Source organism: Trematomus bernacchii, unplaced genomic scaffold, assembly GCF_902827165.1.
Source record: "Trematomus bernacchii unplaced genomic scaffold, fTreBer1.1, whole genome shotgun sequence".
NCBI classification, from domain to species: domain Eukaryota; kingdom Metazoa; phylum Chordata; class Actinopteri; order Perciformes; family Nototheniidae; genus Trematomus; species Trematomus bernacchii.
Genome location: NW_022987851.1, coordinates 3716080 through 3741323, shown reverse-complemented (window position 1 = coordinate 3741323; position 25244 = coordinate 3716080). Strand labels below are relative to the sequence as shown.

At 39.2% G+C, this 25244-nt stretch overlaps 2 protein-coding genes across 4 annotated transcripts in view; one reads left to right on the top strand and one right to left on the bottom strand.

The window, feature by feature from the left end:
- The window catches only part of ubash3bb (ubiquitin associated and SH3 domain containing Bb), a 49710-nt gene extending 47111 nt beyond the window's left edge, over positions 1 to 2599 (top strand). The window contains exon 14 of one of the 2 annotated variants that reach the window (XM_034113302.1): positions 83 to 2599. In XM_034113302.1, the coding sequence (XP_033969193.1) occupies positions 83 to 220 (138 nt within the window). In that variant the 3' untranslated portion in view covers positions 221 to 2599. The remainder of the gene's footprint in view (positions 1 to 82) is intronic. The other variant, XM_034113303.1, reaches the window with a different exon arrangement.
- Positions 2600 to 9012: 6413 nt separating this feature from the next.
- LOC117468714 (porphobilinogen deaminase-like) lies at positions 9013 to 23102 on the bottom strand. 2 transcript variants are annotated; one of them, XM_034112947.1, is made up of 14 exons: positions 22815 to 23102; positions 18952 to 19005; positions 18583 to 18655; positions 17596 to 17645; positions 16893 to 16948; positions 15208 to 15285; positions 14539 to 14616; positions 14386 to 14461; positions 14134 to 14247; positions 13175 to 13213; positions 12941 to 13060; positions 12786 to 12839; positions 11740 to 11826; positions 9013 to 11291 (listed from the first exon to the last, which is right to left on the bottom strand). In XM_034112947.1, the coding sequence occupies exons 1-14, from the start codon at positions 22836 to 22838 to the stop codon at positions 11115 to 11117; spliced, it is 1080 nt and encodes a 359-aa protein (XP_033968838.1). In that variant the 5' UTR covers positions 22839 to 23102; the 3' UTR covers positions 9013 to 11114. The 2 variants fall into 2 exon arrangements, with proteins under 2 accessions (XP_033968838.1, XP_033968837.1); XM_034112946.1 differs by lacking the exon at positions 22815 to 23102 and adding an exon at positions 19144 to 19283.
- Between the last annotated feature and the right edge of the window lie 2142 nt (positions 23103 to 25244).

Genomic DNA, 25244 nt, shown 5'->3' with positions numbered 1-25244 from the left:
GGAGGGGTTCAATAAAAAAAAGGGTAAATTCACTCTAAAACTAATTCTCAAACGTATTATTGTTTCTTCTTCTTGGTCTTAGATCCCCTACCTGGGCTTCTGTTCCTGTGAGGAGCAGGGAGACACAGGGGTTTGGCAGTTAGTGGACCCTCCCATCCTCCCCCTCACACACGGACCAAACCACTCCTTGGACTGGAGGGAGACACTGATGCAAGAATGACATCTGATCTGAACTCTGTCCAACCTGATCAGACTGTGCTCCTTCCCCTCCACTGACTGCAGGAACAAGTTTCAGACCAGTGCCACTAAAATACTGGAAGCTTTCTTTTTCCCGCCTCTTCACACAGCTGGTGGCTCAGCAGTGAGCCATGAAAAAGCTTCCTGCCTGAATATGAAGAAAAGTCGCAGCCGATGAATGGTTGTCGAACTGACTGATCTGACTCTGAGGCTGGATTAAACAATGATTTAACAAATGTCCACTTACAATAATTACAGTATTTCATTTTTATTTTTGCAGGTAGAGTGAGATTGAATTAGTCTGGCAGTACGGGTGTTGGCTGCACTGCGTGGGAGAGCTCTCACTGAACACCAGCTGACTTTGTCATCCCAGTCTCAGAACATTTTGTGAAATAAGCACATCTTTTAACAGATAATATTGTCCTATGTGTAAAGAAAAATGATTTATTACAAACAAAAATGCCTGAAAATTTAGTTTTTTTGTTGTTGTTTTTATAAACAGATAACTGTATGAATGCAGAATCTTGAGGCAACATGACAAGATTTTGTTATTGCATCGCATTTTGAGCAGTATTGACCAATTATTTGTTTGCGTGCTTTGCTTGCACCCAGGTTAGAAGACTGTGTTGAGAGTGTACCTCTCTAGTGTCTACCTAGGCGTTGTGCACACGGGAACGCATTACCTCCCTCCCATTTTTGAAGTCATCAACCATTTTCTGACGACTATTTCCTTTTTCTTAAATAAAAAATAGGTTAAGTGAGCTACTTCTTAAACAACCTGGTCGCAGAAGTCGTCTCTTAACTCCAACTTAATTTCAATGTCTCAATTTGCCAACATTACTGAGGGCTCTCGAAATCAGCATGCCTTATAGGCTAATTCAATTCTAAATTATCAGACTGATGTCACTGCAATTTTAGCTACCTGTTTTTTTCTCATTTACACTTGAATTTAGACTATATCTTGCAGGCTCATTTCCCCTCAATAAAATATGTATTTCACATTTTGTGGTTCCCTAAATATGAACTGGCTAACTCAAAACTCAAATTGGTTGACTTTACTAAACCTAGCTTACTAACATTAAACATTAGCTGTAATCATACAAGAGTATACATTTAAACCCATTAAAATTAATTGAATTAAATGTTCAAATGAGGTCTTGCTAAAATCAGCGTGACCATGCTTACCATGTGGTGTTTATAATTTAGGTTTTAGCATGTGTTATTAGCCTGTCATCATGCAATAACAATTAAACATGTAATGCTAACATTAGCATGATTATGTTGCCTTCCAATGGGATTGTGGTTAGTATCTTCAAGTAAAGAGATTATATGAATTATTGACGTCATTATGTATTTGCATTTAATGCATTACCTTACATGCTTGCTAGCTTACTGAAATGTTAGCCATGGTGGCTTGACACGTTGTTTCGACTTAACATCTTAAACAACAAATATATTGTGTACACCCATGTCATAACCACAAGCTCATGAGTACCATCTGACAGCAGCATTAGTTCCAACATACTGTAAGTATCTCAGATGCTAAACCTTGTAGCACTTGCTTTTTACTTAGGATACTGTAAACCATTTTGACTTGGCAGTATTTAAACCCCACTAAAATTTACAAACAATAACAACAAACAAATTTGTCTCAAAAATTGGGTTTCTGGTGTGTAATGCAAATTACAATCTCAGTGGGTTTCATTTGTATGGCTATAGATTTGGTGGTTTCAGGTAGATCTTTATTCCAATGTAACTGAAAGTTTGCACAACTTTAGTTTGAGTATGTGCTTAATTCACAAAATTGAATGAGACTGTGAGAGTGTAATATCATACAGTAAAATCCCTGCTTGTGTGTACAGATCCCAGCAGCATATTCACCGTTCATTCACACCGCTACTGCCCTTCTTCAGTGAGGGAAAACATATCAGTGCTGGCTTCACGTCTTCATCAGGGAATCGCCTATTTTGGTAGCACATCCAGTACAGCAGTGTCTTCTGTCATTAATGTATTGTATGTAAAAGGAACAGTAACTATATAACAGCAAAACCTGCACTATTGACAATCAAATGATAACTGCTTAATTCTGTTCCGATTTTTTCTTTTGTAAGTTTGAGTTTGGTAAATGTTCTTCAAAATTCAGAGTAGCTGTAAATAATCATATTTTAGGGAAAAAAGTCTTCCAGTTGCATTTTTATTTATTTATCAACCTTTCATTCAGATGTTACAAGCAAACATATTAACAGCATGCACAATTTTTATGCTCGGTATCTCAGGTGTTGACTGCATTTAAGACATGTTCCAGTAATTGAGTGACTGTGTTGTTGTGAGTGCCTGTTGGGAATAAAGTGATGTCTCCTGATGTTCTGACTTTCTACCCTGGTGCAGAAAAAGAAGCCGTTTTAAAGGATCAGTACGTTTGTGAGACGGTTGTCATCACAGCCTTGTTGATGAAAACATCTCAATTCAGGGTACATTTGTTTTGCCTTTTAGAGTAAAAATCATCTTGCAGAATTGAAAATGATGTGTCCTGTCTATGACATGAGTTGCTTCTAAAGCCATTATGATGGGAATTTATAGTGATTCAATATATATGTAGGTTTCCTCGCTATGAAATGTTCTCAGACCGAAGGGAGTCGCCCTGACCATTGTCAGGCAATTATCATATGGATGTTAATTTTAATTAACATGCTGTGCTTCTCCTTCTGTCTGCCCCCACTCAATTTAGGACTGTAATGTGGATTGCCTTCCTTCCTGTGTCTCATCTCTATAAATGACATTGCTTTTCTGTGTAAGAATCAAGGTTTTTTTACCGAGGACTCTTTTTAGACAGACGTGTCTAGTTATTATGTAGTGGATCTGGTTAAAACTGGACCATATTTTGTTCATCTCACAAGAGACAAAATAACTATAGAGATAGTGGGTGGTTATAACAGTAAAGCTGCGTCTGAGGATGATCTTAGTCCAGCACCAGTCTTCTCTTCAATAATGCAAACAATGTTTGACAGAGACAACGATAGTCTAAAACAATTAAAAAAGTGGGAAGAATTGGGTTTTCCAAAAGATGGGGGTTTCAGTTTAAGACAACTGGATGCATTGGTTGGGTTGAGTGTGGAATTTCCACCACAGCCATAGTTCAAACCTAAAAACAAATACACTTCAAGTTTAGTTGTTCCAACAAGATTATTCTTGACTCCTTTTCTACCAAAATCATCCAATTGTGTACAAATGATCACCTCTTCTATGCCTATTTTGAACTCCACTTTTAATGACTAAATACGTAGTGAGGTATATAAGGCTTACGTGTCTGTATACCCAACCTGTTAAGCCCGGAAGCCCCCGCCTGGGGGGAAACTGTGTCTCAGGGCTTCTTAACATTTAACAACCTATTAATGTGTCATACCCACTTAACGGGAAGAAACTCAGCTAACTGACGATATGAACCATTTTTAGCTAAACGAAACACAAGGGTAATACCAAGCCTCTGAATTAGCACTAAGCAAAAAAATGCTAACGCACTTACCACAGAACTCACGGTAGAAATATTGTATTACTTATCTGCAAGAACAAGATATCAAATGAAAGCTGAGATTCCACAGCTTCTAGAGGTATAAGTATCATCACTGTGCGACCAGAACCCAGGGCAGCGAAGGCAAAACCAGACAACACACAACGTAGCTTTACGGAGCCAAAACTGCAAATAGTCTTACCGTTGCTGTTTTCTGATCAAAAGTTGTGTTCAATGGCATTAAAACGCATAGAAACGCTGCTGAAGATGAATTCAATGTGTCTGTCTCACTTTGAAATGATTACTGATAATCCATCATAACATTTTTGTCAAAAACTGAGATTTCATATAGAGAGCTACAACCCAGCTTCCGGTTTTGGGCATGCTGCGCTCATTCACCAATGGTAATGTTTAGATGGATTTAGGATGCTATTGGCTCTAACGGTTCAAAAGAGGTGTCAATCATCAAAATCTACCGAGGGGGGCCAGAGATATGGCAAATCCACCCAAATGACCCCTGAAGTGGGATTTTTTCTAAATCTCTCTAAAAAGGTCAAATGTCACTTGTTTTGCATCAATCTTGATACAGGGTACTTATTATATGTTATAGTTTGGATTCCTAAAGCTTTTAGTCTACTAACCCATCATTCAAGGGTGGTTTTCACTATAAGTAATGTTTTCTTTTTTGGACGGACACTATAATTTACATTTTTTTACTATGTTCAATCTGAATTTACTTTAAAATAAAAAAATCTATATTGATTCTGACTTTTCTACATCCAACTCACAGGTTTATCATTGCTTTGAGAAAAAAGATGATTAATTTACCCCTTTTAGAAGTGAAGATATAGTCATTTGTTCTGGGAATGTCATTTTCGAGCCTGAGACCTGAAAAACAGGCTCAGGGCTAAACAGGTTAAGACCAGTAAATATATAATTGAGTATGTCTTGCTGCAATGGGTAGCCAGGAGAAGGCTTTGAATCATCCACTTAAAGGTAGGGTTGGTAAGAATGGAGAAACCAGCTCGAGTGCGCTAGAATTTGAAACTACGCAGCCGAAAAAAATCTGCCCCTTCCTTCAGACTTCCTTACAGAGCCCCTCCTCCAACACACACGAAAGCGCACATGACCAATGAGGGCACGAGATACGTTTGTGCAATGTGCACGAGATGGAAGGCTGACAGGCAGGTCGGCCATCCAGTTATTTTAGCCGGGCCGGCTAAAATAATTGGTCGTGCTTTTTACAGCGCTACGGCTTCCACAGATGAAATTTGTATGTATTTATTGTCAAAGCATTTAATATATTCATTGCTATCGGGATGTTAAGAGCATTCCATGGAATATAACAAAAAGTGTTTCTGAAGTGAATTACCTATCCCACCTTTAAGTAATGCCGTTCTTATGTCAAATGCATCTGGCTTTTCTTTTTTTCTGGGGTGTAGTATACTGGAGGTGCATGGAAATACTATTTTTATTTTCCAAGTCAATTGGAGTGCTTAAGTATTTTAAGAAAGAAAAGAGAGAGTGGTGTGAGCTACAGGAAGTGATGTGGCAGATAGGGTTGTGAACACACTAACAGAAGGTAGAGCTACAGGAACAACCTACCCTGTGTGTATCCTTATCCTGATTTACTTATGATACCTAAATATCTTATGTCTTATCCTAATGTCACATGTGTAGGAGTTCAATAAATCAGGGAAGCCCCGATTCATCCTACAGTTAAATTGCCTCATTTCAAAACTCTCATTGGGAATTAACAATATTTTTCTAGAAAGCCCTGTTTCTATCTTTGGAATGGTAACCCTGTTGTCAGTTCCATTTTGTAGATGAGTTGTTAAAATTCCAATTGCAATGTTTACATTTGAACAATTAATCGATCACAGCAGAAGTTAAGGGGGCGCTTTCCAGTTAAGCTAAGCTGACAGCAGGTAATAAAGAACTGCAGAAAGCACTTGCTCAGAAGTAGTTTAAGAACAACAAGGAGAAAGAAGGTCATCCTGGTGAGTTACACATATTGTTTTTGGCTGATATGATAGGCTCCTGGCATTTATATGTGTTTCTTATTCAAAGGAAGGTAGCGCAGAAGTAGCATGTGGCTAATTTGAAATCCTTTCATTAACCCAATAGTACATTTAAAAAAATAAACGTAATCTTTTTACTAACAATAATTAAATGAGAGCACATATACCACCCTCATGTTGGTCTGTTAAATGTAAAGCTGGAACTAGCAGCCGTTTAGCTTAGCCTCAGCACCCAAGACCGGAAACAGCTATCTTTGTCTTTTTGTAGTAATTTTTGATGTCATTGTGGTAATTTTGTGTCTCTTCCAGTAGTTAAGTTAAGTGCTAAGCATGTGAAGAGGGCCAGATATCACATTATGTCTCAAACTTTTGATGTGAACATGGAGCCTCTGCGGTGGCCCATAGCTCCAGATGGATACATCCCCAACTCTGTGATCCGGAGCTGGAGTAGGAATGGAAAGGCTATTAACATGACAGGCTATTTGGATGATATCTTTGATAGTCTTCAGTACTGCACAACAAATGATGAGGAGGATGAGGAGGATGAGAGCACAAGAGTGTTCTGGTTGGCAGACGATGAAGAGGAAGAGGAAGAGGAAGAGGAAGAGGAAGAGGAAATAAAGACAGATGATGTGAAACAGCGGGGGAAAGAAAAGGAAGATAAGAAAAATGAGAAAGGCAAGGTGGAGAGACACAAAAGGGCGTATGAGAATAAAGAAAGGGAAAAAGAAGACAAGAAAGATGGCTTTGACCTTCTGAAGCCCTCCTACGACATCCAGACTACTCTGCAGAACCAGCAGATAACATCTGATGAAGGACAAATGAATGTTGAGCCTCAGAGGCAAGAAGTTCGTTCAACATACAATTCAAGAAAGACTGTGGAGAAAATCCTGTAAGTGTTACAATAAATTATGATTGCTATTTCTGATGCAATTTAGAAAAGACAGCTCTATGTAAACTTTTTTTTCTAGACTAACCTGTCATGACAATGGACCTAAACAACAGGGAGAGAAACGAGAAGACTTCAAGCCTCAAGAGACCATCACAGCTCCCCTCCAATATGTTTCTGTGCCCTTCAGAGAGAAAACATCCAGCTTCATTTCCAAAGGTACTAGCAATTTATGCTAATATGGCATTTTAGATGGTTATTTTGGCATGTTTTAACAATACATAAGTAGCCTATAGCAATGATCTACTAGGATAAGAAAGACATTTCAACAACCCTCTTGATCATTTGAAGTAAACAGAAAATCAGTTTAAGGACCTATATCTCGGAACCTTTTTGTCCTAAATGTACCTGAATTTAACTTAATTTAAGATTGTTTTAAGGACCAACTGAAACCCTGAAGCTTCCAAGACCTTCCTTGATGAGTCCTGTGGTGTCTTCAAGAAGTCCTGTGGTGTCTCCAGTTGCTGTCATCTCAAAGCAAGGTTACTGTCTTCAAGAGAACATAGCGTATTAATTCGATGCGTGAAGACATTGGGCCTCATGCAAGAACAGAGGTGTTAAAGGTATAGTTGTGCTGAGTCTAACATGAGACACTTGTACAAGCAAACCTTGCAGAAAAAGGTCGGCAAAACATATGTTTAGGAAAGGACTCTGAAAACATTCTTGCCTGATGCCCATTGCTTTTTACAGTATTGAGATGACCACTCTTATAATTTTACATTCTTTGTGTTGCATGTACCTTTCCATACTTACAGAACCCAGGATAACCTTGAACAAACCACCTACCGAACCTCAAAACTTGACTCCTCATCCACTGAAGCCTACCCCACCAACACCAGAGGATCCTCGACCACAACCAGAACTTGGGTCTCCTGAATGTCCACCAATCAGAGATGAAAGCTTTCTCCCATTGACCAGCAGGTGTAAAAACGTCAGAGACGTAGTGCACCTTGATCGAAAGGCCTTAGAACTCTTCAAGAAGTGGAAGTATGGCAACAAAAACTTGTCACACCCTGGAAAATATTCCACAAAATCTGAACGACTTTCTGCTTCTAAGGGTACCGACTCCCCAGTTCAGACTAATACTGGGGGACTGTATCGCCGTCCTGAATTTCGGTCTAAGATGTCCACTATTCCAACTCATCCCCCAAGCGTTAGCGGTCTTGAAGGCCCCAGCGACCAACTCTTCTCTGATCTATCTCCACAATTTGAACAAACTAACCTTCCCACCAAAAACCAAAAAGGCAACATTTCCAAGCCGGAATGGAGGAAGAACCTGTACCAACATATTGCTCTCCATGGTTTCTCTTCTCCACAGGGAGCAAGGTTGGCCGCTAAAGAGCATCCGGTCAAGCCTTCCAATGCCAGACAACCTGCTACAATCATCCCATCACTGCAGCCTGGCCAGGCAGCAGCACATCAGAGGGTGGTGCAAAAGGTTCAGATGAAAGACACCCGAGAGCCTGCATCCTTTAAGGACCACTATGTGATCCCAATGAACTCCCAGCAGAGCTTCTTCACTTCCAATCTCAGCGGGAAGACTCAGTACGGAAGGCTGCAGTTCGACTGGTTGAGTGGACATGATGAGGAAAAGCTGCTGTGTGGTTGTGGTTAACGAGAAAGATACTGCTCAACTCGTACCATCTTAACAATAAAATAAAATGTTGGATCATGTTTTCTACATGTTGTAAGTGTAGTTTCAAACTATAATGGCGATGCTGGTTTGGATGTTCCTTCACTTCACTGGTCCAGACTAAAATCTTACTCATTACACATTTTAATTGATTGGCATGACATTTTATCCAGACATTCATGGTCCCAGGAATGTAGTTACAGATATGTGACTTGTCCTTTAGTGCCAACTGCAGGTCACATGTCCATTTGTCATCAAGTTCCTAGACATTCCTAGAAATGATATACTGATACATTAGGGGATCCCTTTCACCTACCACCATCCAGAAGCTTGACATTTTTTAATTGATGTCTCAAAAACTAAAAGATGTATTTCTGTACAATTTTGAAGACATGCATGCTTCCTAGATGATGGATCCCTCATGACTTCGGTAATCCCTGATTTTCCTTTACCAACACGGGCATTTTGACTTTTGCCTCGATAAATATCAGGTGATTTGGATTAAGTTACATGTATTCCTACCCCCCCGATGAGGGAATTGTTGTTTTTAAATTCACTGTTGACTGAAGTCTTCAGTTTATAGGTAAGAAAGGAAAGTAATGTAAATCATCAGCAACAAAAGTCTGAGCACTCCACTTAATCAAAATAAACAGTACAACAATAATTGACAGGTTTAACACACAGCTTTATTGACATTTGTTTCTTGAAAACAGTGGTTGTATTTGACATGATGTTCCCAGAACTGGCAAAACAATTACAAGATTGGTGCAACAATGAATACTGTGGTAAAGAAACCGAACACAGACATTCTATGATAATTCATAGAGAAAATAAAGCTGAAAAACAAACATGGCTAACATTGTCTCGGGAGGTTTAAATTAGGTTAAATATACAATGAAGAACTATAAAATAAAAGAAATATGATGTGGCATCACACAAACTGTACAGTGAGTATACTGATGCAGAATGAAGGAGGACAGGCATTGTAAATGTAAGGCAGATATGCAGAAAGACATTTGAAGAAATGGCACTTTGATAGAAACTAACACAAAAAATGGCATTCATGACATTTTAATTTAATTAAACAAGTCTGAAAATGTTTTGCTTTTGGAAACACTTCAGTTTTATAATGAAGATTACAGCATCTTGCATTACAGCAAATACAAATGTGTTTTCATTCATTTCCTTGTTCATTTGAATTACATTCACCAAAGTATATATTCTTGTAATTATGACTTCTGTATATCTTAATGAGATATTCTCTTAATTAGGACATCCACATCTAAAAACTTGAGAAAAGGTCTAATTAATAGGATATTTTAATATAAGAGATTATATCTCATAGTAAAAGAGAAAAATATACTGTAAGCATAAAAAAGAGATCCATTTTTCATTATTACAAGTTTCAAATCACGTAATAAGGAAATATGTATTTTGTAATTTAATGTGATACAATTACAGAAGCCATAATTACAAGAATACGATCTCATGACGACAAGATCTTTATTTCGTAATTAAAAATAGGCAGAGCAGTTTTGTTTTCTTTGATGAATGCAAAGATGCTTTAGAAGAACTACACCAAAAACTTGTATGTTGCAAATTGGACTATAATGATGACTATTTATTCAGTGTGGCAATGCAGCCGTAAACATTCATAATGTAAAGAAATAGCCTGTAGTATTTTCAGTTAAATAAGGTTTGTTTGGCCACTTAACATTTATAACAACGGTAATTACCCCTACTGCCAGTTGACGAGTTCACTCCTGTGTACTATACCTTATAAACAGTCGATTACATACTTTACACACAAATGTAGCATGTACACCATATTTAAGAGACAGGCAAAAGAGACATCAGCAAATAATGAACAGAACAATCTTTTGCAGTATAACAGCTCAGTGCACAAAAAAGTAGCATTTATTGCTCCAGCGTTAACCAACGGAGTAAAACAAAATCCTCCCACAAGGTTCTCATCATGTGTATTAAATATATTCTTTCTCTGTAAAAAGGGAACTAGTATAGTCTAAAATAGCCTCCATAGCTGACAATGATGCATTCAACTTGAGCTGGATGAAAAAAGGTGAAGCTTCTAGTAAAAAATACAATTTTTCACGACTGAATTCACATTTATATTTACATTTCTCAACTTTCACACCTAAATGAGGCCCATTTTCAGTGCAGCGTATGCCTACTGCACTCGAAAAAATGTGCAAACATCCCCGGAATCTTTGGTACCATAAAGCGAGCCTTTCCAACGGAGAATGTAAAAAGCAAACGAGGAGGTCTAATGGACACTGATTGGTTATGTTGGGAAAAAGAGTACGAAAACGTTGAATTCAAGTGGCATACCATTTTAATAATCTGATTCTGATATGCTTTAAAAAAGGGATTTTATTGTAAGGATGTCAGCCAATGATGGTACTGTATTGCTGAGGACGATGTTGGAAGGCCATTTTGTATTAAGGCGGGTTCTAAATGGCTCAGGTGATGGTTCCATGAGGTATTCATGTGACAGGCTGGGACCCATAGTGACTCTTAACAAGCTGATTATGACCAAACTATGCAGGACATTGGTTCAAGTAGTGTTTAAAATCCTCAATATGTTCTTGATTTAGCTCACAAGGGGCAGCAAAGTTGTTCGTTTTCTCACGCAAAGTCAAATGTGTAGCAAAAAAACCCCTAGGAATTCAAGATTTTACTTGGCTGTGACTGACTGCACTCCAGGACCCAATCTCCTCCAGAGCCTTGCCCTCCCGGGGGGCGGGATTATCTGGCGTCGTTGAGCTGCCGGGCCACCGTCAGGATCTCCTTGGCTCCTTTGCTCAGCAGGAGGTTGGCGAGGTCGATCCCCAGCCGCTCAGCCCGGTCCTGGGCGCCTCCGCAGATCTTACTGGCTGTCACTCCCACACGCTGCACACGCTCGTCCACTTCCTCGTCCACGCTCTGTCACCCAAACAATACCAACAGAAGGTTTGCTATGTGGTATGGTGAAGGAAAAGTAAAAAAAAACACAACACTTCGCACAGTTTCTCTTGTCCTTTAGTGAGGTGTGTTCATTTACGCTGCTGAACTTTCTGGCTTAGTATAGCAGTATGAACCCAAAATAAGCAGGTTCTGCTGTGACGACCACAATAACTTTTTCCTCAATTTCTAAATCAAAGTCAGTCTCCTCGAGATGATCTTAACACTAATGGGCTTTTACGACACAGCATCACATTTTTGCTCTACATGCACAAAATTCCTGAAATGCCTTTGCTTTGTATTGAATATCATTTCCCAAGGTTAAAATATGTTTTGGGTTTGGTTCGAACCCACAATTATTACTCTTTGTGAAGTTGAACGATCAACGCTGTGTTGTTTCTTACAGTTTCAGTAGTCATCAAGCTGTTACCTTGTCATCAGCAGCGATGCTTGTCTGCATGGTTTCCTTCAGACTGTCTGAGCCATCCAGGCTGTACACTGCCCCCGTCAGGTAGAGCTGCAACAACACAAAAACAGTTTGACCATCAACATCAGTCAACATTATTTTGCAGAATTACAGATCACGTTAGAAAAAACTTGTTCGAGACTGGAACACTGATGTGAGTGGGGTATTCACTCACAATGAAGTGCTGGTGCTTAGATTCCACTATGTCAGACTTCTCACTGTGCAATGATAGCATATGTAGGCTAGCATTAGCAGCTCTGTCTTAATCTTAATCCTTTAACAATTTATAGGCTAAAGACCTCAGTTAAAGCACTTCTCAATTTTTTTGCAAAGGAGATTGTCTGAGTAAATAATTATTTTAACGTCTGTGTCGAAGTATATTTTTCTATTGTATACAGTGACTATGTTAAAAGAAATTAACAGTCTCATCTTCTTACATTTTACTTATCCTACTTGTGATCCGAAAGCTAACTATTACAGCTCTAAACTGTAACTCTAATTTTTGTATCTTGTCTTGGGTTAGGGTTAGGGTACATTTAGTGAAGATGCTAACTTTGTACCTGGGACCACTTAGCTTTAGCCTTAGCCTTTTAGCATGATATCATGTATGTAGCAATGAATTCAGATTCAAGAACTTACACAGGGTTTGCATCTAAAACAAGTCAGCTGGAAACATTAAAAAGTCAGCAGGAGACAGCGTTTTTACCCAACTCATGTTTAATTAACGTTAAATTAGCAACCTAGCTATAGTTAGGCAAGCTAATATCTGCCAGTGAGAATATCAACTGTTGCCAGGTACTACTTCTGTCTTAAATTAAGAATCCATTGTTTCAATGATGACTAAGAATTGTTAGTTATAAATCTGCCAGCATTTCTGCTGTGAATTGCGTGTGTTACATGAAGCTTGACAGGTATAGCAACAGCAACTAGCAGGGGGAGGGGCTTAGCAAATGACACATTTGATGCTATCCAAATGTGTTTATGCGTGTGCCTCTACCTAGCGTTCTTACCTGAGAGTCCTTCACGTCAGTGTTTACTGCCACCGGAACACTGCACCCACCCTCCTAAAAACGACAGGTAAATTGAATATATGGGGATTGACATTTTCTTAATAGTTTTCAATGTTTGTGTGTGTTTATATGCGAGTGTGTGTGTGTTTGTGTACCAGGCGTCTGAGGAAAGCTCTCTCAGTGATGCAGCGCAGCACAGTTTCCGGGTGATGGAGGACCGACACCATCTCCAGGATGTCTAAGTCTCTGGCCCGAACCTCCACTGCCAGAGCCCCCTGACAACACACACATGGATTATTCCCCTCAGGAACACATATGGATGTAGTTTGGCATTATTAGCTAGTGTTTCACTTGTTATTTAATATTGATATTTTCCATGTTGTTCTTACCTGTCCAACAGCGTACATACAGTCTTCAGGCCCCAGGATCTAACGTGTAGAAATCAGACAGTTTGATTGTTAACCTTAAATGGGCAATCATGTAAATATTTAGGAAAAATAAGTGACTGCTATTTTATACAATAAACGTATCCTACACATTTATACACCATTTTACTCTGTTATTACAACCATGTTACATCCACATTACACCCATGTTACACCATTATCACATCCATATTATACCCATATCACACTGTTATTCAACCTATTTTACACTTTATTTGCACTTTTATTATTATACCCATTTTACACAAAAATACACCAATGTTACACATGGACACAGCCTGTCAAATGATTGTATCCCCCAAGATACATAAAGCATTAAAGGGTGTAGCTCAGATGTGTTTACATTTAGTTGCATGAGGTACTTATCTACGGAAGCTCTTCTCTTCTCCCAGACTCCATTGAAAAATCAGTCATTTTAACAATTAAGTGCAGTGGGGTGTCTTACAAATGTAACATCATCTCAATGGCCGCTGCCTTGATCGGTTAGTTTGTGTGTGTTTTTGTGCAACTTTGGTCAATCGAAATTAACCAATTGAAACTCCAAAGTCACACAATAACACACCAATCGAGACAGCGGGAGATCAGAGACTTGTCTGCAAGGTAGAATTATTGTTTTTGTCAATGGAGTCTGGTGGATTTGAAGACAGCAAATATAACACCTTTAGCCCTTTATATCGGCAAGGAAATATGGGGAAACCATTCTAAATATAGCCTAAATGTGACTGATTTACATTTTTTTAGATGTCTGAAATACCTTTACTCTTCACTGTTACTCCAAACTGGGGTGTTCTCACCACCATCTACAGATCAGACCCTCATACAACCCAACAATACTTTTAAATGACAAATGGTGACCCAGAGAGACTTCACAGGGAGGGCTTGTGATGATCATGAAGTGTTACCTGGCTGATGCGGTCGTCCCAGCCCATCCTTCCGAGGCCGGCAGCAGCAAGGATGATGGCGGCGTAGTCCTCCTTCTCATCCAGCTTCTTCAGACGCGTGTTCAGGTTCCCACGCTGGAGAACAAGGCTAAGGACAACACTTCTGAGACTCATACTTAAGCTAAAGATGGGCAGAGTGTAGTAAATTCAATCCAAATCCCATCTAATTCTCAGTGATCATCATGTTGTAACATTGCTTCCTAGAAAGGATACGATATCTTTGAACTCCAGGTGGGGGAACCTCTTCTTCAGCTGGGCGGCGCGGCGCAGGGAGCTGGTGCCGATCACACTACACAAACACACAGGATGAAGATGAGCTATCCATACTTCTGATACGAGTGAAATACACATGTAGTTGGACTGTACCTGCTGTCTGGCAGAGTGCCAAGAGTTTTGCCAACATGTTTGGGGTGTAGCACCACTGCATCATGGGGGTTTTCCCTCCTAAAATCAGCAGAAAGCACAGTGAATTGTTACAGCTGACAACCAGTTAGATTACACAAAAAGCACTACAAAGTAGTATGTCATATATTATTTGTGCTGAGGCACAGCTCCTATACCCAGTAAGGCTGGACGATATATTATTTATCTAAAAAAAACCTTAGATAAATAATATGTAAATGTAAATATATTAAAAAGTATTCATAGAATGCAAAATAATTATAATCAAACATAGTAAAAAATATTAAAAATCAGTACCCATTTTAAAGCAGGGAGATAAAGATAATTAAACAGTCCAGCAACATAAAAAGGTAAAATGTTTGATTATCATTTTCAAGATGAACACTCAAACTATTTTGCCGTGTGTGTAATAAATATGTGTTATATTGTTGTACAATGTGCACATTTGGCTTTAACTTATGTCGTTTTTTTACATTTTATTTATTTGATGACTTTTTATTTTAATTTCTTGTATATAAATATATTTTTTTGTATTTCATTCAAATGGAACAATACCAAATCCCCCCCGGAATAAATAGAGTCTTTAGGTTCTGATATAACAGAATTACTGCACACCACTGTGAGAGCACTTACTTGAGCACGGCCCCGATGGTGAATCCTGCAGGCAGCGTGGTGGGGAGGTCTTTCAGGGAGTGGACCACCAGGTCCACCCTGTGGGACAGAGAGCAGGAACATTACATCATATATACAGGCTCTTTATGTCTCATGGTATAATACAGCCATTCAGTCCTGGGGATATTTAACATGGTCACAGCAGCTGCTACATCTGAAGCGGAGAGGAAATGAAAGAGTTTTCCTGCATGTGAAGCATACAGCGGCTGCTCTTATGGAGTCCTGAGAGGGGGTTGTGGATAGAAGAAAGTACCTTAATACAGCTGATTGCTGAATGTCTTGGGAGATTTTATTGGCATAAACTGCTTTTAATTCATACTTGCTACTGGTACGATAATACTACTTTTCTTACTCAGTTTTAATGTTACAATTTAAAGAAGTGACTGTAGTTGCTGCATTGAAATCCAAAACACCGACAAGCCAAGGAAATCCAAGTTTCAGTGACATGGATACCCTATTGATTTAATTTAATCTTATATTGACGCTGATCATCGTGTAATTGTTTTCCTGACTGACAATAATATTTAGACTCCATTCAGTAAAGATAATGCACGGTACTCTTACTTTTTTTGATCTGACTGGCAAGGACCTCAGAATGTGTATTAACTTCAATGACAGCGGATGTTTAACTCACAAAGGGGCGGGGCCATGACGTAGATGGGAAGGACCTGGATGGGTTGCTCTCATGTATACCTGAAGCTTTCTATTGACACTAAGGCTGGAGCCACACAGAAACGGAAACGAACCAAATTCGATATCAAAAAAGTCTTCCATCCACACGCAATAGGCACCAGAAACGTGTCCTTCCACACGAGACCGCTCGACCCGCTGGAGACGCTGTAGTACATATGCCGGGCCTGTAAGTGGTGCTGTACTTCCGCCACAAAATACACCAAAAGCAGCGAAGAAGACTTCCCGAGCATGGTTACCATGGTTGCCCTTCTGTTTATTCTCCGCGTTGGATTTAGCAGCAGAGGTGGGGAGAGGCAGGGCTCTGGCTCTTTTTCTCTCTCCCGAGGCAAGCGTGTGCTCCTGCTGTATATCTCCCCGGTAGTCCACCAGCAGATGAAAAACACCCACCTCTCCGCCTCTTCCAAGGGACGAGGGCAGAGTTTCCGTTAGAATTTTTTTTCGCCGGTCAACATGTCCCTTAAAGTTTCAATCTTCCGGACAAAATTATAAAAGTGCCGGTCAAAGGTCTTCTTTGTTATTTATTGAGCTTTAAACAAATGAATAACGACTCTATATAATAATATAAGAATAATATACGGAGTCTCTCTTTTCCTCCCCCTCTCCTGACAGCCCGTCAGTATTTTCGTTATCAGGAAATTATTGTATAGGGCGTAATCACGGAGCCTTTTGGCCCCCCAGAGCGTTGCGTCCGCAGATCTACCCACCTTGGGACCCGTTATCGTTATCCGCGTTTCCCTGTCGGCCTCGTGTGGCCGAACCGTCTATAAGATAGAGAACTGTAGCGGATACAACCCGTTTCGTCACCGTGTGGCTAGGACCTAAGTGTTTGTAACTGACGCTATGCTTTGTCTCAAGTGATCCCTGTCAGTGAGCTCTACCGCTCGGTGTTGGTTGGTGAAACAATGGTGTGCAGCCAGTGTGCGTCAGCCACAGATGACAGCGCTAACACTCACTCGTTCCTCTCCAGAGCATTCTCCAACTCTTTGGTGAACAGACTCTTCTCGCCAATCTGCATTGAGAGAAAACATACAAACAGAGAGGGATTTAGGGTGCATTGTTACCTGTTGCATTGAACAAAATACTACTACTATAAGCTAATCAAAATTGACCTTACATGTCATGTATGGTATGTAATCAAGCGTTAACACTATAGGGAAAAGCATTGTTTTCATGCCCTGGTCAATTTTGAGTGTTTTGCTTCCATTACATGTCAACTAGTTTGTCTTTGTGTGTTTGTAGTCCTAAGAAATATCCAGTTAAAAAAAACGTTGAATCTATAATGACAACGAGAATGAAACAATCATTTTTAACCTTGCGCTATAATATTTAAGGCAGACATTTTTTAAACTTGTAATCCATCAAAATGATTGTCGTAATTTAAGTTGCTTTTGTGTTTTGTAGTAATATCTATTTATAATTGTTTACCCTATTCACCTGTAGTGTCTCCCAATATATCATAATATATCCTGACTGAGGCAAGGCAAGGAAAGTTTAGGGTAGAGAGCAATACATTGTTATAAAAGTCTGTAATGTACTATATGTAATTTAAATACTGACTGCTTTAAGTCTGCATGTTTTGGGGATTATTTGATTAATATGTAAACTAGAAATTATAATGTTCTGTGTGCTGATGTAAAGCCCCATGAAAAGCCTCACCTTTGATAAAGCTGTGTCCAGGATTTTGTCTCCTAACGTTGACATGCCAACTGGAAGAGAGAAGACATTTGATTAACCAGATATAACTCGCAGAAACACCAGTACTGTCTCATTAAACACATGTCCACAGGTCTTTCACAACTTTTCAGGAGATAAAATACTCATACTTATTATTTTAGGGGATCATAACATATCAGCAAAGGTTTCTGTTCAAAATAAGAGCAGACTTTTATATAATTGTATAGAGTTGTTTAGGTTTTTAGCCTAGCTGATTGAAGGAAATGCTTTTTAATAATGAAGCAGTTGTTGATCGCTGTAAGAGTAGTGAGGAGTCAGCAGTCAATGATGACATAACACACTGTTAATACAGAGTGTGTATTTTAAATCAAAATCAAATGTTTGTATTTATATAGCCCAATATCAAGAAACAACTAAGGCTTTATAGATCAACAAATTTGAATGACAGTGTAAAAAGACAAGATACAATTACAAAATACATTTAAATTACAGGTTAGAATGTCAAATACAAGAAAATAGTAAAACATAATAAAATACCAACAAATAGGACACTGGAGGAAGTTCTAGGGAAGCCTTAACCAGCCCTAACTATAATCCTAGTCTTTAGCCTAGTCTTTAATGTGAGGACGCTGTCTGCCTCCCTGATAGAAAGCTGGTTGCTGATTATGAGCTCTTTAAGGTAGGATTGAGACTGACCATTAAAGGTGGGGTAGGTAAGTTTGAGAATCCGGCTCGAGATACACTTTTTACCTACCCCACCATTAAGAAGGGATGTGCTGGGACAGCCTGATAAAAGGGAATTTCACTAATGGGCATACATTTGTTTAGGAGGCTGGATGAAGAAGTGAGCAAGATTAGCTGGGGACAAATCTTATTTTATCTCCACAGAGTCTTACGTCTTACATTCAAGCCAAATGTGCCCACACCTCTACAGGGTCATGTGATATAGAATAAAGGCTGGGTTTTTACCTATTTCCAGGTTTAGTTCAGGGTACAGCTCCTTCAGCTTGTCTGCCACGCTGTCAGTCTGGATGCGAGCCAACTGGGATAGAAGAACATGTTAGCTGATATATTTGAAATAGCCATCCACAGTGACAGTCAAATCATGTTATCTTAAAAAGACATTGTTGAGGCTGAGCTACGTTATCTCTGCGGGAGGAGCTCCAGACTTCTTGCTCTGCTGTATCTTTACATCAGATAACTCACATTTAACTGGCTTAGGCTTATGTTCAAACATTTAAAATATACACTGATGCAAAAGCCCCTCTCTTTTTTAAATATATTTATCAAAAATAAGCAATCAAAGTTAAGCTCTGGTAAATTAATGTAGAACTGTACCTGGCTCTTGCGGGTTCCAATCCGGAAGACACGACTAACCTTGCCATTTCCATCCTGCCGGGACAAAAAAAGAAAGGTTTAAACTCACTGTCTGCCAAATTCCTTAAAGATACAATGGTCCAAACTCATTATCAACCTCGTCTAGAACTAGTTTTCTATATAATGCTGAAACATTTTCTCCGCCGGCCTCACCCTGATGTACTTGTAAGGTCCTTGCTCCATGCTTCTGTGTCCGTGCACTGTGGAGGCTATTGTGTGTTTGAGAGGCTGAGGCTGCCTGCTGTGTCTCGGTGAGGAGCTGAGCTGAGGTCATATAGCCTCTTGTCTAGATACAGTGGTCTTTTTACCGGACACCCCCTCCTTCCCTCCCTCCCCTCCTTCAGGACCTCCACCCCAGATATCTCTGGTTCCTGAAGATAAGTGCCGATTCATTGAGTTCGTTATTAAAGGCAGGGAGGGGCCGCTGAGGAGGGTTTGAATATGAGGTGTGGTCCCAGGGTTCTCGAGCAACTTGGGTTAGAGACTTTTATTCTTGGCAAGGCATTATATTTTATCGATTGAAAAAAAAACAGCTAGCTGCCATAGAATAGGAAATATAAATATATGTAAAATCAACATATTTAGCACATTTGTCGCTGCTGGTTCGTTGAGGAAACTAAATAAAAAAACACTTTGCATGTCATAAACAAGCAGTTTTTAATGTGTCGATAAGTGTTATTGGTAGGCATGGGATAGTATGAAAACGTAAATGTCTTGATTTTGCAGGCTATAATAATTCCGTGAAGTGATATTATCCCGAAAACTGTCAAATTATGCTTAAAACTCTTAAAAGCAATTAAATCCCTTTCCTTTAAGTTATTTTCTTTTGTGAACACCCTTTTTCAGTACACAATAATCTTAGATAAGGTCCCTCTGCATATCAAAAAGATACTTTGAAAATATATATAAATACTTGCTCAATGTTTAAAATTACACACTTTTTTAAACACTTCCAGAATGTAAGTGAGCTGGACAACTTTTTAAACACTTTCATGTGAAGATATTCTCAATTATGATGAGAACTGTCATTAAAAGTGTCTGGAAGCTTTTGATTGGCTCGAAGTGGTGAAAACCACACTAATTGTCAGAGAGAAGAGTAACAATATAAAAGAACTCCAAATAGATCAATATACAATTAACATCAGTTAATAAAACATATATTTATCTGTATTACATTATAGTAGAGTAACATCATTGATAAAGGTTTGTATTATATGAGATAATGCATCCAATTGCTTTTTATCTTTTTGTTTTTCTTTAGAATTGGTCTCATTGGAGTTCCTTAGCCAATCTTATTACTTTGAATGTCGGTTTGCTAGGAGTCAGGCTACTTTGTAAAAGAAACTCAATGATGTTTGTGCTGTTAGCAAATATACCTACCCCTAAAAAAAAACAAAACACCAGCTCTCTGATGCCACTGGTTGACTGTCTTAATGACATAAAGGCCTGGATGGCGCTACACTTTTTAAATATAAATGAGAGCAAAACGGAGGTCATTGCATTTGGACCAAATGGTGATGTCCCTTCCATTGACCTGGGTTCCCTGCAACCATATGCAAAACCCATGGTCACTAATCTGGGCGTCAAAATCGACAGTGCTTTTAAATGAGATAAACAGATAAACTCTGTGGTTAAGTCCAGTTTTTATCACTTGAGGCTCCTGTCCAAAATTAAACCGGTTTTATCCTTTTTAGACTTTGAGCGTGTAATTCATGCCTTTGTTTCTACGCGTCTAGATTACTGTAATGCACTTTATCCCGGCCTAAACCAGACCACGCTGGCACGCCTGCAGCTGGTACAAAACGCTGCGGCTCGGCTGCTTACAGGAACACGCAAGCATGAACACATCACACCTATTCTGGCTTCCTGTCCATTTTAGAGTTCATTTTAAGATGTTATTGTTTGTTTTTAAATCGCTCAATGGGCTGGCCCCTCAGTACATCTCTGACCTCCTACAGGTGTACACCCTCAAGGGCTTTGAGGTCGGCTGATCAGCTGCGGCTGGTAGTCCCAAAAACCAAGAAAAAGACCGGGGGAGACCGAGCCTTCTCAGCGGTAGCCCCCAGGCTCTGGAACGACCTGCCCCCCCATGTCAAATTGTCGCCCACCCTTCAAACTGTTAAGTCCCGCCTGAAGACCCACCTCTTTTCCCTCGCTTTCGAGTCAGTTTGAGCTATGTTTTATCGATTTGTATGCTTTTATTGTCTGTCCATAGCCTTTATGTGCCTTTTATCTATTCTTATATGTGCCTTTTATCTATTATTGTAATATTATATTTTATTATAATGTTATGTTTGCTGTGAAGCACTTCGGTAAACCCTCTGTTTTTAATATGTGCTATATAAATAAAGTGGATTGGATTGGATTAGCAGTGGAAGAATGAATTACTTACAGTACACATTTGAGGTATCTGTACTTTACTTTAGTATTGCCATGCCTACACCATCATCCACAACTCAGTATATTTCATTAACATTTGAGAAATCAACTGGTTTGATAATCAATTAATTGTTTGCAAAAATAATTAACGTTATTGTCTCAGTTTTTCAAACACTTTTTTTCCCTGTTAAATGACATCTGCAGGTTTCACTGATGAGATGCCATTTATTACTATTTTTCGACAATTTAAAAAACCAACCAACAAGGATAAAAGACAGATTAAGAATAGAACATATGTATCCATAATAAAAATAATAATAATAATACGTTTTAGCACAATGTTTAAAGTATTAATCAACTGACTCCAAGAAAAACTGCTCCTAGTAATATTGTATATTTTCTGGTGATGCTCAATGTATAATAGTTATACTCGGTATTTAGGATTTATACTTGTAATATTACATGCCATTTGTTAGACGGTTTAATCCAAAGCGATTACATTCAGTACTGTGGACAATCCCCACGGGAGTAATTTGGGGTGAAGTGTCTTGCCCAGGGACACAACGACATGCTGACTGCAGTGGACTTACATACATTCAGTACTGTGGACAATCCCCACAGGAGTAATTTGGGGTGAAGTGTTTTGCAGTCTGCAGTAATTTGGGGTGAAGTGTCTTGCCCAGGGACACAACGACATGCTGACTGCAGTGGGACTCGAACTTGCTATCCCCTGATTCGAAGTCCAGCACACTATCCAATGAGCCACAGCCTCCCTCGAGTCAGTACAATGTGGTATTTTGCTGCCTAACCCAGTGGCAATGCTAATCCTTTAGGCATGCATGCATTTAGTAAAATGTACAGCACTTAATATTATAAAAAATATCATAACACGTAACGTCGGTGAGCGGAAGCAGCTGCCTATTTTGTAAACTTGTAATAAAGCTATTAAAGCAGTTAAAACGAAACACCTCTAATGGTATATTTTGCAATTCCCAATATATATCTTAATGGAAGTTAACCACCATATGTTTTGGAGTGTCCTTCTAACATTCTGGGTTGCAAAGTTAAACAGGGACACCGACTGGATGGGTAACGTTTACAGCTTGCTATTTAAGCAATGTTGACAACATATTACTAGTCTGTTATCGTAGTTTATTACCCTAAAAACTTAGTCTATGACCTCCACATTTATCATTTCAAACTCATCTCTTAAACATGTTCATTAGCTTTTTCTAGCTCGCATGTGTCCATGGTGTCAACAAGGTTTGACAACTCTCTTTTTGCTCGACCAATGAGAACCCAAGCACTGGAACCGACACACGGATTAACCAATCACCGCTCTCCAAATGACAGAGCATACGGAAATGGCGTTTGCCATCCACAGCGAGTACAGAAGGTTCTCCATGCATGGCGCAAAGCACCGGGTTAGTTTGCTTAAAACCTACCGGAGAAGTTCCTTCCGCCGACATGTCGTTGATCCGGTTCGCCCCACCGTTCTCGCACGGATCCACAGCGCGATTTGCTTGACTCAGAGACCATTAAACAACACGAAATCCTTGAAAAAAGTCAGGGTGCTGCTCTCATTCAGCCCCTCATGAGTGAACGCCGAGGCTGTGATGACCGTCCAGAGGTCATTTCCTGGTTCCGCCTTCTAGTTCTCTCTCCACGAGCAGCGGTTAGCGTGAGGGTTTTATGATCGATCCATGTAATTATGATCGCATATTCCTAGCAGATGTTGACATTAGCAAGAATAAACCTCAAGTAAATACACGCAATGTGGTTAACTTGGGATCACATTTTAAATAGAGTTAAAGAGGTGTGTGAAATTGTGCAAGGAATCTTCTATTAAAGGTAAGGGTAGGTACATTTGAGAAACTTTCATCAAATTGAGAAAATGTCATCTGTGGAAGCCGTAGTACTTTAAAAAGCATGACCAATCATTTTAGCCTGCCCGGCTATGCTATCGGGATGTTGAGAGCATTCCATGGAATATAACAAAAAGTGTATCTCGAGCCGGTTTCTCAAACTTACCTACCCCACCTTTAATGCATCAATAATTATGATCAAAACATATAATATATATTATTCTGAAATGGACCAATCTGCATAATGAGTCATTTTACTGTTGGTACTTTAAGTTTATTTTGATGCTATTACTTTGTACTTTTACTTGAGTAATATTTTGAATGCGGGACTTTTACTTGTTACAGATTCTGGTACTTCTACTTTTACTTAAAGGTGGGGAGGTAATTCACTTCAGAAACACTTTTTGTTATATTCCATGGAATGCTCTTAACATCCCGATAGCAATGAATACATTAAATGCTTTGACAAATATACATTAAAAAATGTCATCTGTAGAAGCCGTGGCGCTGTAAAAAGCACGACCTACAGTATAGAGTGGCGAAGTCACGCCCATCTACTTCCGGTCCATGGGACCTTATTTCGGAAAAAGTATGTATTGAAGTCAATGGAGAGAGAAAAGTTATCTTTCAATCCCGTTTGAATTGTGCCATGAATTACACATATGATGTTTGTCAATCTTAAAAAATCATTTCCATGTCAAAAAAGTCACAGTTTGTCGTAAAACTGTTGAAATATAAGACTATGAAAAATACGCAACTAGAAAGACTACAAATCCCAGAGTCGCGTAAGTGATGTCACTCATAACTGATGTCACAATTGTTTTCCTCCACTAAAATAGAGATAGCTAAGATAAGATAACTTTAACAAGATGCCTGTGTGCTTAGTACCAGGTTGTTATCATACCAGCAATGGGTCTTGCTCGTTCTTTCGCTTCCCGTCTGATGAAAGGACCAGGGTTGCGGTTGAATAATCCAAAAATCAGCTCCTAAATTCTAACCCTATCGTCTATTCCTTGACCTCTGAGTGAAACGTCATGGGGTTAAGGGATAGTGGATAGGAGAATTCAAAAGGATTTAGGAGAAGAGACTGCGGTACTTTAGAGAATCCGACTGCACTTTCACTATCCGACGTGTTTATGATGCACCAGCAGACGTCATAAATGTGCGTCTGCTGCTGTGGGGAAACCACAGTTTTCTATACAGCGGACTACAACATGGATGTTTAATAAGAACGAGGGACTACTGTAAACTCATCTAGAGACTCTGCACCGTGCTCTGATGCTGTTGTTTTATGCTTTATGAACGTGGGACAACAGAGAAACATATTCTTCATGACCAAAGTTGGAATTGAAATAAAAAAGGAAAGTGAAACTTATGCTCGTCACCCTCTCCCTCCGGTCCACATTAATACAAATGATCCCAATGCGTATGATTGTATGAAAAGATCTTAAAATCAATACAAATGTATTTATTATAAACGTTAGTCCTTAACATCTATCACTGTGTATATCACCATTCAAACATCTTTTAAAAGTTGAACAAACCCCACACAGCTCAGTAAAGACTGTGAAATGTTGACTTTATTTGATCATTTCAGTAAAAACTAATGTTCATATTTCTCTTTTTGATTATAATACTGATGAACGCTCAAAACAAAGCATTTTGGCAACTTACCACATACGTTTTAAAATGCTTAATAAGCACTGTAACTTTCATGATATCATTTCTCGTTCATAATCGGTTGTTTCCGTGAACGGCCGACTGTTGTGTGACGGCAAATGCCGCGGCCGCAAGGCATTGTGGGCCATCATTTTCTCCTCTCCTTTCGGTTAGGGAGGTCCAGTGGTTCCTAAGCTAAAGTAGGTTATAAAGGAAGTTTGAAACCTCCTTTCCTTTCATTTAGAGAATTCGAACGGCACTTATCATGGCTGCCACTGAGGGACTTCCGGGTCATTTCACTCCGTTAGGAAGGTTCCTAAGCTAAATGGACTATTCGACCGCAACCCTGGA

Coding starts and splice junctions, on each gene's coding strand:
- LOC117468714 (XM_034112946.1), bottom strand. CDS start 19,173: ATGGAGCAAGGACCTTACAAGTACATCAGG. Junction 18,656..18,951: donor TTGGAACCCGCAAGAGCCAG/GTACAGTTCTAC, acceptor CTTCTATCCCAG/TTGGCTCGCATCCAGACTGA. Junction 14,617..15,207: donor ACCATCGGGGCCGTGCTCAA/GTAAGTGCTCTC, acceptor TGCTGATTTTAG/GAGGGAAAACCCCCATGATG.